This window comes from Acanthaster planci, linkage group LG21 (genome assembly GCF_054643075.1).
Source record: "Acanthaster planci isolate LZ-2023a linkage group LG21, COTS_SCS, whole genome shotgun sequence".
Classification (NCBI taxonomy): Eukaryota; Metazoa; Echinodermata; class Asteroidea; order Valvatida; family Acanthasteridae; genus Acanthaster; species Acanthaster planci.
The window spans coordinates 9,467,872-9,480,621 of NC_141797.1; the positions used below are offsets into that span (position 1 = coordinate 9,467,872).

Genomic DNA, 12,750 nt, shown 5'->3' on the forward strand with positions numbered 1-12,750 from the left:
GGTTACAGACAGAATGAGTAGATTTCAGTCCGAAAAGGATCGTCTTTTGACTTCTAGAAACGAGGATGGTGAGGTAGAGAGCGAGTGGACAGACAGTCGGCTCCGGGCAAGCAGGCGATGGATAACGGTCGAACCGGTGGTGATAGTGGCCATGACCGCCGTCAGTGTTCACCAAATGATAAGTGTGGAATACCTGCAGAGTTTAGTCACCCGAGACCGAGGCGGAAACGGGAGCCATCTCAATCAATCCTGCACCAGCAATGCCTCTGATCCGGCCTACCAGTTACAGCAGGAGATACAGTCAGAGACGTCGCTCTGGGCGATGTACCTCCAGCTGTGTGCCTTCGGGTTGGCAGCACTTACCACGCCCTCCATAAGCGCCTGGAGCGACAACTACGGACGGAAGATTCCGCTATTCGTCTGCTGCGCCGGCATTCTCGCTAACTGCGCGGTGTACCTCGCGGCAACGTCCCTGGACCTGCCTCGCTACGTACTCTTTGTCGGGGAAGCTCTGCAAGGCCTGACAGGCAACAGGATCCTCGTCTCCACTCTTGTGTACGCCTACATCGCCGACATCACCAGGGAGAAGCAGCGCACTCTTCGCTTTGTGGTGATCGCCGGCACCGCGATGCTGGGTGTGGCTTGTGTGCAGTTTGGCGTTGGGTACGCCGTAGACTCCTTGGGCTTCGCACCAGTCTACGCAGCACTTTGTATTACACTCGGAGTTGTTCTGTTGTACATTGCAGTACCACCTTGCCTGCTTGAGTCACGACAAGCTGACAGGAACAAAGGTAAGCCATGAATAAGCACAGAGCGCTAAAATAGACAAGAAAACTTCTGAAACACCGCTCCACAAAATCCAGTTTCCTTTTTGGGCTAACATCGAACATCAGCCTTTTTTATCGTATGCTGCAGAGAAAGGCTAAAAACACCATTTCGATTAGTTAGAGGAAACATGTTCAAAAAATTCTTTTGTCCTCTCTGAACCCTAGAAACGGTTGCTTGGCAGTTTGGCCACGCCTTTGAACGGATCGCAGGTTTCTTTCGCGTTAAGGAGGCCAAGAGACACATCCGTCTTGTCTTGCTGTCCGCTATAAGCTTCATCACTCGTTTTCTGTACGAGGTATGAGTTTCTTTCACAAAGTGGCCGTTTTGAATCGTGCTCTCGGAATCATCTTTATTTCTTCAAACACTGTAGCATGGGAAGGAGGCTGACTTTGTTGGTGCATGCAGTTACGAATATAGGCTAGCTTTGGTGACATGACTTTTTATCCTAATTTGGAACTACTTATCCGAGCATGAGGACAATCCATCATTGGCGCCTACTGCGTCACCTTGGCTCCACACTTTCAGTAATTTTAATATGAATCGCTCGAATCATTCAAGATGGCTGACTCATGAAAAGGACCACTGGACCTATCTGGTGACCGGAACAGCAAACCGTGCGGCACCTGCGTGTTTACTACTCGCCACGAAACGGGCTTGTAACGTGCCGATGTACGCGCACTCGGGAGTGTACACTGACGCGGCAGCAATGCCCTCCCTCGGATTAGTCCATATTCATCCCAAATCAAATTCCAGAGCCACGTCTGTTGTTCTTTTACAACTTAAAGAGTTTGTAATTTTGACAAAATTATGTCTGACGATGACCATGGGCATCACTGGCTTGGCATTGCGTCATGCCAAACCAATCCGAGCACACGTCACGGACATGAACATCGTCTCCCCATTGAATGCAAATTTATTAACAGAAGGAGACAAGGAAAACATTAGCAGCCTTTCTCAAGTTATTTTTCTTCAGTTTACAAGAATTTGTATTCCATTTTGTCAGGGTGCGTCGGTAATAGTGATCCTGTATGTCATGACAGCACCGATATGCTGGTCACCAGTGACCGTGGGAACCTACACTGCAGTATCCTTGACATCAATGTGCTTTGGTAAAGATTCTCATTCGAAACTTCGATGGGTAATGAAAGTTTCACTTCAAAAGCAGAAGACGTACGATGCCAGGGATGTTGGATTTGGTATCTGAGTTTTTATCTGTGTACATCAGGTGACGCACTTTAGACTGTAAATGACAGAGCAGAATGGAAACTAGGGTCGATAGTCATCTAAATACACACAAGTGTGTTTTTACCTTCAGTGGGGCAAACCCGTTGCTTTCCTTTTATGGGACAATTTTTTCTAATAGCTGCCATAGGATCTGTGCAATCAGGGACCCATTGACCTGTATCGTTCATCAGCGTCCCCAATTAGAGGCAAAACCAAACTGATCACGCTGCATAATAATATTGTGTTCTGAGCGATCGACATTCCTTGGCTTTCAAGGTATCGTTGGCAAACTGAGGCTGACCAACATTAAGAAGAAAAAGAAAAACTAGGTAAAAATGGTAAAAACGGCCCCTTGTTTTACCAGTAAAGGAGAATTTGTGCGTGAAAGCTGCCACCAACCATGGACGAAGAGTCTACCAATAGATGTGTTCGTTTCGGAAACCCCTCATGCATTAATAAGCCTTTTGCGTTTTTGAAAATTTGAATAAAATCTAGTACACTGAGTTCTTTCAATTCAAGCCAACATATGAATTTGAATTATCCCTAATAAAGACTATGTTGTTACACCTCGTGATTCGGGGTAAGCTTTTGCTTAGTTACATATTAAAGACACGCCTTGTACCAACACACTGTTTTAATGGATAAGAAGAGCACTTGGCCTTCACCAATTTTTCTTGTATTCCCAGGAATCTTGGTCGGAGGAGCAACCCTCCCTCGTTGCTTCAAAGAGGAGTTTGTCCTGTACATTTGCTGCGCCAGTTACCTGTCTTACAACCTCATCACAGGATTGGTAACTTCGACTGAACTTCTCTTTGTTGGTAAGGAATATGAAGAAAACCGGTTATGGAAGCCCACAGACAACAGCTTTTTTGTCAAGCGACCCCAATTCCTGTTGTATTTGGAGTAGCAACTTTGACCGCTGCTAGCATGGACTAAACAAGCAACCACAATCAGGATAAGTTGTGTCGATGGTATCGCGTCCTACGTGCAGGTTGTACGCGCACCATGAAATCTCGCCCCCCAGTTGGAGTTGGGACCTGCCAAAGTGCTCGCGCCCGCCAAATCGGTAAAGAGCGCGACCCTGGTGCCAATCCGTTTCCTTCAATGGTAGCATTTTCGTGCAGGTATTGGATCATTTTCAACCCATTGTACGCTTCACTGACAGGCGCTGTTACGGGCTGTCTTCGTAGTCTCGCGGGGACCATATTGAGCGCAATCGTTTCAAAGGCGGTATCAGGGGATGAACAAGGTAGGAAAGTGAACCATATGAATTTACCAGGTTCAGTTAAAAAGATGTAATTTTGATTTTCTGCGTACCGCTTCTTTGTTTCTTTAAAAAAATTCTCTCTGTTCAAGGAGTGTACGTTGAGGGCCCACTTGTTTTTAATCGAAGAGAGACACATGGAGTCACAGTGGTTGACCGGTAGTTATACTTTCATGGCGCGTACTGGTATGGTAGTCACAATTGTGTTGCAGGTGTGGCTTTGGGCATCGTGACCGTTATAGGAAATGTTTCTCTGTTTGCGGCACCACTGGTATGTAATGCCACGTTCGCCGCAACCGTGGAGTTCTTTCCCGGACTGACCTTTCTAGCTTTGGCCGGTGCTAGCGTTATACCTGTGCTACTCATCATGTAAGTCCTATATTTGTGGCAAACGTTTAATAGTGATTATAATCTTTTCCTCTATGATGAGAAAACTTGCCTTTGTTGACGCCCCAGAAGTGGCGGGCATTTTGCTAAAGTCAGCCAAAAGGATGTCATCAATCGAAACTGCTGCGTACAATTATGTTCGATACTCACGGCAGGGCTTTCGACACACGTGGCATTTGGCGACTTCCACTGTTGCGGTTATTGGCTCCCGTAGGATTGTACATTATGTTAAGCTATTATCTAACACATCTTAAATAACGAATGCGCCGGAATGATACATTTATTTCACTCTTGACCGGCCAGTTTTGGTGCTTTATCCAACCATAGGATTTTGCAATATATGACGCCTTCGTCGGGAAAGAAGTTAACCGGTCAGGATTCAGACAAAAAATCCGTGTCTTACGGAGGGGTGGACGAGTCAATCAGTGCGCACACGCAAGCAATAGAAGACGATAACTCGATCGCAGTGGAGGCGATTGATGTGGAAGAAGTCGACCTAAGTACAGCCGATGCGTAGCAGGCATTGGCGGTTCAAACATTCATCCACGTGATCTATATTGGTACAGGCTTAAGCGAATACTGCAGAATAATTACTGGAGAGGAATGTTATTTCTCTGTGTGCCCTACTGTGTTATAAATTAGTCCAGGTCTATTTAAAATCAATTGTGTATCAAATTATTTGTTTTCGAATTTGCTTTTCGTATAGGATAACCTCCAATATTTATTTTCTGTTATATTATTATAATTTATAATTTATGCAGCTGTGGTAAAACGCAAACGCAGTAAGTACATTTCATTGTACTTTTATTTACATGTGATTTATGTTACATTCTTTTTTCAAGTTTGATGTTAGAAGGGATTTCAAGCTATTCATGGTGACAGACAACTAAGGTGGAAAGCTTGCGGTAGCACCTGACGACGGACAGAGCATACTGTCCAAAACGTTGAGTTCATCACGGTTCTTTTCAGAACCATACAGACTCACAAAAGAGATCGTATCCTTGCATGGTGCTACCGCAAGCTTTCCAACTAAGTTTGATGTTGGAGAAAATTTCGAAAAGGATACCCTTTGATATTTACTTCATTTCAGTTGGATTATTGAATTACTAATTTATTCATGTACTCGTTTGTGAGGCCTAAGGGTGTCTGTTCAGGCGGAAAAAGAAATACGTTGGCACCCCGAGATAAATTGAAAACATCCAGTATTAAAACTATTTCTTCGTTAAAAACAGAGGCTTTTTGTTGAAGTTTGTTTCTGAAAGCTACATGCTTACTTAAAAATGTGTCCAGTGCTTTAACCACAAAAGATTCAGTCCCACTTCGTTCATACTTTCACACCATCAAATGACATTACTTCAACCTTTCCAATACATTTTGTGGACATGGAATTCTTTATTCTCGCCCAATCAAAGGTACAAGTTTTAACCATCACTATTATACTCGATGTCGACTTTCAAGGGTCCCTGGCTGTGACTATTACGTTAACTATTTGGGGAGTTATCCATGTATTGTCTCAAAACCAAAACAGAACCAAAAGTGCCAGTGGAGCAGTGGCGTAAGGTTAACTTAAATTTAAAAAAGGCCCAGCGGTGGGAATTTGAAAAGCCTCCGGGGGTTGGTGGTTGGTTGCTGGACACCACATCACTAGGGCGCTAGTCATGATGCAGAAGTACATCTTATGTCAGCCTACATCAAAATGGCGTATTGATATTCTTATTTAATTCTGTTCATCCAACAGCGCACTTAGCGCCAATTACAGGATGATAATGAGTGAAGAAGACAATGAAGACATGTTAAATTTTAGAGGTTGGAGGAAAACCCCGAAAAATGTTTCGGTGAAAACCCAATCCACATGTGGACCGAATCGGATTCGAACCCAGACCGCCAACCTGACTCCCTGTAAACTTTTCTCCCTTTTAAGCACTTAAATACACTTGGACTGTCAGGAAATTAAAAAAAACTCTAAATGCTCCACTCCCCCAAAAAAGCGGGGGGGGGTGTAATAGCCCATCCCCTATGTGGAAATCAGCAATATGTCTCTTCTACCTGCGTTCTTGCAGATTATGATACTCTGCACCATCTTTTAAAAAAGATCAAATTCGGTAAAACAAAATTTTGAGGAAGATGCACAGGGAGAGAGGTTTTTTGTTTGTCCCCAAAGTAGCAAAAAAGCCTCAAGGGGATTCTGAGCTGGCTTTAAAGCATGTTGAGAAATGCCAGAGGTTTACTTAATGGTAGTATAAAGATCATGTCAGGGTTAAATCACGTGTCATTTGGTATATTTTATCATGTCAAAATAAATAAATGATAAAGACTCTCACTCTCTTATGATTAATTTTTTAATGAATAGTAATTTGTGAAAAAGCATGGTCTTTAAAGTACTTGTATTTTGAAAACGTAGAAGAGATTAGAAACCTATAACGACGGTAAATGACAATGACGTCACTTAGTCGTGGCCAGCAGCCCTCAAGCAACAAATACTTGGCCTCAAATATAATAGCAAGGTTCAAAACGTTTAAAAAAGGATTAAAACGTGGTACATCCCGGAAATTACCTAAAACTCTGAACAGCAAAATTTAATCATAAATTCACACCAAATTTACATTTTGTCTCCTAATAAGCTATATTCTTTGACAAAAGATGAAAAAAATATTGGTATTGGAGATCTGTTGCCTATTTCAGAAATAATTTTGAGAACAGAAAACTCTCCAATTTGAAGGGGATAAAATCATGTTTTATTATATAGACACCTCGCAGTGAAATACATTTTTTAAATTATCCACGAGAGGTACAAGTACCTCTGTAAATGACGTTGGGCTTGATAATAGGATGCTCGTCGGGTGCGCTGTACAAGAAAATACTTTTGCCGTCTCTGAAAGGGACAGTGCGATAATGGGCGTGTGTCTATACAGGAAGAACAATGCTTATGTACAGAGTTTTACACTCGGACGGGGTCGTTGGCAGGATGCCAATTTCAACAGTAGCTATTCAAAGACCGCACCCTTCTTGTGCATTAAAATCTTCCTTTATTGTTCCACGTTAACAGTTACATCCCCATAGATGCGTTAAACGGGTATTCAGAACATTGTAACGACTTCGGGAAGGTTTTGTAAATATAAGTTAACCTGAACGGTTCCGAGAGTTGTTTGCCGAAATTCGTAACTGCTGACATTCCGAAAGACGCAAATACAAATTGTTTAAAACACAGACAATGAAATCCGGATAACAAAGGCTTTAAAACAATTGCGCACACATAGAAATTTACAACGGATGACCTCATGGGTGAATTTCATGCGACAAAGAGACAAGGACTTCCCCGAGACTTTTAGATGCAGAAAGGAAGCAAAAACCAGAACTTGATACAACGTTACAAAGTACTCAAGAGAAAGTGACTTTATTAACTGGATAAAAACATTCACAGCATCAGACCCACAAATCTTCGAAATGTGATTTCTCCACAAGATTATTTTAGTTTATTTATATGATTAGTTGTACCTTTTTGTTGAGGTTAATCAATCTAAAAGATTTCGTGTTAATGAAACAAACGACGTCTCTTCGTTGGGGGCGCTTTTGAAAGAGTAGCTAATTCCAAGTTCGGGCGGCGTATTATTATTCGATCGGTCCTCACTGCTGCCATCCGGTGTGACATCATCGCTGGAGTCGTTGAAAGGTCGGTGCACCTGCGCAATGCGTTCCAGGCTAGCGTTGTTGTTCTTGGAGACGGGCTCCTGTGTCACGGCATGGCTGTTGAACGAGACGGGGGCGCTGTTGGAAGATGGAATGGACGGCCGGGCCGGCGGGGTGCTGGAAGGCTTGGTGATGGGAGTTACGGGGGGACCGATGTAGACTCCGCCGAATGCAAGGGGATAAAGGCTAGACCTATCCCCAGCATCTGGGGCGAACTCCTGGGGTGCCTCCCACCGGCTTTTGCTCGGAGTACTGTTTCTGACACAGAAAACAAACTTGAATGATTAAACCGACCCCGTCCACTAAATGTTTGTTGGGAGAGGACACGAATAACACACTAGTTTACTCAATTCAGATTGTGATAAACTCCGAAAGGTGTTGAGGTTACTGTTGCAATTCCCGCAATCCCAAGTTGTTCGATTTACAGGTATCAACATTTAGTACAGTTTATTAAAGAAAATTTTGGAAAATCTGACAAAGAAAACAATTCTGCGTTTAGAGCTTCGCCTCGTGGCTTGAAACGGTTTGGTACATTCGAATCACAGAAAGAAAATGCCACAACAGAAATAAATTGCAATATTGAAACTAACTGTCTAGGGTGTCTATATATACTTACTTTTGGGACTGATCACTCGACGTCGGCTCCGTCACGCAGAATCGAACACTTCCCGGCGAGGCACACACTTTTGAGGTATCCGTTCCTGGAAGGTGGAGGGACAAGAGTGATGACACACCCGAAAGCGACAAACACAATGATTCTTCTACTTGATTCTCCAACGATAAAAAGTCCTTACTCTGAGATTTGGTGGAGTAGCAGGTGGAATTGGGCGTGTCGACCCCTGACGATCGTCCCTCCTGTTCTTCCTCCTGCAGGAGTAAGGGGACCTCGTCGGGTGCGATCGCAAAGAGCTGCTTCTCCAGTTCCTTGATCATTTCGTTTTGCTTTCGAAGGAAAACAAACGGAGCGGATGATAAGACATTGAGTGCGATAGGGTAGTGAAGCAGGACGTCATTTGGACCAAATACTCGGTGCGTTTGATTAGCTGCCCTAAATACACCAGTGTTACACGCAAGGGGAGCCTCGAAATGAGGCTAATCGAACGCCAAGGCGATCTGGGAAAAAAGTCAAGTCCCCGCCACGTTCCATCGTGTCCATGCTCGAACAGTCCATCCGTGACGTCATTACACTCGGGCGGCCTCCAGAGACCTGCTCGCCAGCCGGGGTAGGCACGAAGATCGCGTGATGGCTAAACGAACGCTCTCCCGTAAGTTTGACTTACACGAGTAGGTTACTCGAACGTACCCATAGTAGTGCAAACGAATGGAGTACGCGCGCGTGTTGGTTGACGCGCTGGTTCTCGCGCTAATGCCTTTTACCCATATAATTGTACGCGTGACGTGTCCACGTCGGTACAGGGTACGGCATGTATACCGGAAAGCGTTGCATTACATGAGAACAACCTTAATAATAACCTTAAATAATCGGCCCCTAGACGCTGTATATCAAAAGAAAACACACAGTATTTAAAAAAATTGATGGTTTTAAGAACCACTTTTAATAAAACACCAATAAAATATGAAAAAAATCTTACGAAATGATATTGTAAAATTACAGTCGCATTTTGCACAGTTAAAAGAGGCAATTAAAAAGGGGGTGAAAACCACGTAAAAAAGGATTTCAGGTTTACAATCTCTTATCTTAATCTAATAATAAAAACAATTAAAGACGCCACTTGAGCCTTGGTACTCTTACACGTTATGACCGGCCTGTCCAAACTCACCTCGTCCAGCTTTGATTTCAGCTCCCTCTTCTCGGAGCACAGCGACTTGAATTTCTGGTCCGTGTCGAAAGTGTTAATGGACGTCGACGCCGACCGGGACTTGTCCATAGTACCCACCACCCGAACCCTTTCGTTCACGTTGGGGTTCCCTCTCATCTCGATTACCTGGTAAATTGACATTGTTGATAATCGATTACATCGATTAATTATGTCACGTAGGAATGGATTAGGAACGCAGCGTACTTCCACTCGAAACGGTTCGGTATTCCAAAAAGCTTTCGGGAACAAAACACGCGCGAGAGTCAGCGTATGGCTGTGCGGATAGGACAGACTCTTGCACGCGCGCATAGCTGTTCCTGAATCTGATTCGTAAATGACTTCGTCATACACATGGACGCACCACTGATTGCAGACTCCTACTGGACAGACCCGCAAGTTACACGTTAACTTCCGTTATGTGCAGTGGGCGTGGTTTAAACTGAAGTGACGTCACACTTACGAACCGGATAGCCTCGTGCAGGGCATGCGCTGTTTGAATAGAGAGCTTGTTCATTTCGTGATTGGCGACTGGACTCTGTTTGAAAGTTTTTTGCACTGACAAAATAGGTTCCTTTTCTGATATTTTTAACCAGCCAAATCGATTCAAAGAACAGGCATGCAGTGAAATTTAACCTCTGCTCAAAAGAGAAAGATCCTGTTGGGTGGCTGAAACCCACCTTCGGAACGAAGACCAAACACAGGGTCACCGTGGAACAGAAGAGGATAAAGACTGACACCAGGCCGTAGGAAGCGTTGGGATTGTCCTTGATGACAGAGGAGAGAGCCACGCCCAGTACGCACATGATAACGACGTTGTAGACGCTGCTGCCGATGTACTTGCTGTCGTTCAGCGCCGGGATGCTGACGTGGCGAGTCTCCCAGGCCAGGAACAGGCCAAAAATCTAGGAGGAGAGGAAACGCAGTTAGACATGGAGATACAAGAAGGCGTGAGCTGCGCATCGGCAACTAACATAATCGTCAAAAGCTAAGTCATAACCAGTGCTTTATTGCTCAAAATTTCTGTCTGTTGATGACGGTCAGAGCACCCTGACCGAAACGTCAAGTTCAAACATGCGGTTCCTCTAAGAACTACACCTTAAGAACTACACTTCTCTCTTTTGAGAAGGTATCTTGAAATGGTGCATAGGCAAGAACTTTTCTTGATGTACTCTCCACCATGCAAAGCCTCAAATCACAGTTATGTATAGCTTACAGAAACCTTTTCTTAGCATAATTATATTTACCATCAAGACCCCCTTGTAGATGTAAATCACCGCCAGCCAAATCGTCATGTTGGCACTGACACAAGTTTCCATGACAGGAATAATCATGACGTCACGGCCAGAGGTGTCCATCTGGGAAATAACGGAGTGTATTCGGATTTCAAGATGTTTTCGTCTTTTATAGCGATCCTCTTTAACTTGATTTGCCATTTTCTCTCACTGGGTCCCAAAAAACATTCCTTCGGTCTATTTTTACTTGACAAGGACGACTGAATAACGACTAGCAGGTGTCTTGGATTACTAATCTATCTGTTGATCTTCTTATACTGATGCGTAGATCGACGTTCATTAATTCTTGTAATGTGATGAAATTAGCTCATCCATTTAATTAAGTAATTACAGTCTTCAATTGTCTTTTCTTTTTTCGTAAACCTCTTAGATTGATCGCCTAGATTTCCTCACCCTTGAGCTGAGCTCCAGACTTGTGGGTTTCATGGGATCTACGATCTGCCACACCACCAGGATGATCAGGTCGATCACTGCCATGAAGCCCACAATGGCCATCAACTGCCCATCTTTAATAACCTGCATTCAACCAAATGCAGTGATTGCAAAAGAAGCATTTGGTAACTCATTTCAAATCATTATTCTCTCTACACCGCTAACTTGTCATTGTTTTCTTATGAAGTGCATTTTAAGTTGGACCTAAGCGCTGTAGAGGTTTTGCAAAGGTGTACCCATGCGCATCCATGCGGAACGAGAGAGCTCACCTCCAAGATGGCTGCCACGCAAACTCTATAGACATATACATCAGTCTTGTAGGAGTCTTCCCGCTAATTCAAATGAGCCAGTTCGGTATTCCAACCGCGCATGCCCAGTACAAGGCTATTCGGGAACAGTTACGTGCGCGTGCTTTTTTGTTCCCAAATGACCTTAATTTTTTTTGAACTTTGACATATGTACCTTCTTTTTCATCTTGATGTTCGTGAAGATCCGGTGGACTCTCCAAGTCTTGCTGAACATGGCACCAAATGCTAGCGTGAAACCGAGACACAAGAACCAAGCCCGGGACTGCAAATAACACCAAAGCGGTCACACGTTGACTTGAAAAGGTTCACTGTATTAGGCCTACGATTAAAAACAACCTTTCCGTGCAATAAAAACAACCTGCATGTTCTTTTGGAGGCGACGAGCCTGTGCACGGAACACACAACTTTTGCAAGATATTGTTAAACCCGTTCAGTTTCGTATCCCTCTTCTTGATCGGTATTCAAGGAAACTGACAGGTTTTAGAACTCCCATTGCTGATGGGAACTTTTTTTCTACTATAAAATGCGAGGACAGCATGCTGACGATATGAAAAATTCAGGAAAGGGTATTTCGGAATACAGCCGTTTCACAATAGTGCGCCACCAAGAGTTTGCAACGCGTTGGCCCATCACAATGCGCGAAATCTGTCGACTAAAGGTGCGTTTGGAAAGAGTCGACAGATTTCGCGCGTTGTGATTGGCCAACTCGTTGCAAACTCTTGGTGGCGCACTATTGTTAAACGGCCGTATTCCGAAATACGCTTTCCTGAATTTAAAAATCGGCATACTTACCGTGCATATGGCCTTGTATGCTTTGGAGTGCAGCGAGATACCGTGATCGATACCGAGAAGCACCACGCTGACGTAGGTCAGTATACCACCCATGATGATGAAGTTGTTCAGAAACGGACTGGACATTTTGATGTATCTGTTTAAAACAACATTTTGAGAAGAGCCCTTTTGAGAAGATCCCTAGGTGGTGTGCTTCAAAAGTAAAGTTAAAAATTATACTTTGAAGCTGTTCAACAGCTTTTTTGCAGTTTATCTCACACATTAGTGTTCAAATTCTTATCTTGTCCGTTAGGTCGACTGGAAACAACATGTCTGAATTTCGACATTTTATTACAAGATTGGATTTTCCTGGTCTGGAAGGCGGTTTTGAGTTGAGTTTCCTGTGTCAATGGCCTGTAATCATGAAAGTTGAATCCGCAGCCAAAATTGGGCTCTTGCAAGCTCCATATATGAAATTGCCACTATGTCCCAAGGGAAACACGTTGATAACTTTTATGACTCCCAACCGACGCGCACATCCTATCCACCTTGCGCAGAAGCACCCCCTATTGGTTCAAAAGAGCCGTGCTGGCGTGGAGTGCTCGTTTTGACTTATTCACGTCGGTTCTCTATTACCGCTTTGTGTTCAAACGTGAATGGACAGGGTTTCCAAGAATATGTCTTGAAAACGCAAAACACCGTTAAACTGCGAGAGAACCTAAAAAGCTGCGTCCTAA

General features: G+C 43.8%; 2 protein-coding genes across 4 annotated transcripts in view; one reads left to right on the forward strand and one right to left on the reverse strand.

The window, feature by feature from the left end:
• Positions 1-13: 13 nt before the first annotated feature.
• On the forward strand, positions 14-4,969 carry LOC147795765 (proton-coupled folate transporter-like). The gene is made up of 7 exons (XM_087131158.1): positions 14-791; positions 993-1,123; positions 1,832-1,937; positions 2,739-2,870; positions 3,218-3,301; positions 3,529-3,685; positions 4,031-4,969. The coding sequence occupies exons 1-7, from the start codon at positions 14-16 to the stop codon at positions 4,218-4,220; spliced, it is 1,578 nt and encodes a 525-aa protein (XP_086987284.1). The 3' UTR covers positions 4,221-4,969.
• A 102-nt stretch (positions 4,970-5,071) lies between these two features.
• Positions 5,072-12,750, reverse strand: part of gabbr2 (gamma-aminobutyric acid type B receptor subunit 2) — a 73,852-nt gene continuing 66,173 nt past the window's right edge. For 2 of the 3 annotated variants that reach the window (XM_022238529.2, XM_022238531.2), the window contains 9 exons: positions 12,035-12,170; positions 11,397-11,504; positions 10,896-11,018; positions 10,455-10,565; positions 9,888-10,112; positions 9,172-9,336; positions 8,185-8,332; positions 8,007-8,091; positions 5,072-7,648 (listed from right to left, as the gene is read on the reverse strand). In XM_022238529.2, the coding sequence (XP_022094221.2) occupies positions 7,216-7,648; positions 8,007-8,091; positions 8,185-8,332; positions 9,172-9,336; positions 9,888-10,112; positions 10,455-10,565; positions 10,896-11,018; positions 11,397-11,504; positions 12,035-12,170 (1,534 nt within the window). In that variant the 3' untranslated portion in view covers positions 5,072-7,215. The remainder of the gene's footprint in view (positions 7,649-8,006; positions 8,092-8,184; positions 8,333-9,171; positions 9,337-9,887; positions 10,113-10,454; positions 10,566-10,895; positions 11,019-11,396; positions 11,505-12,034; positions 12,171-12,750) is intronic. The other variant, XM_022238530.2, reaches the window with a different exon arrangement.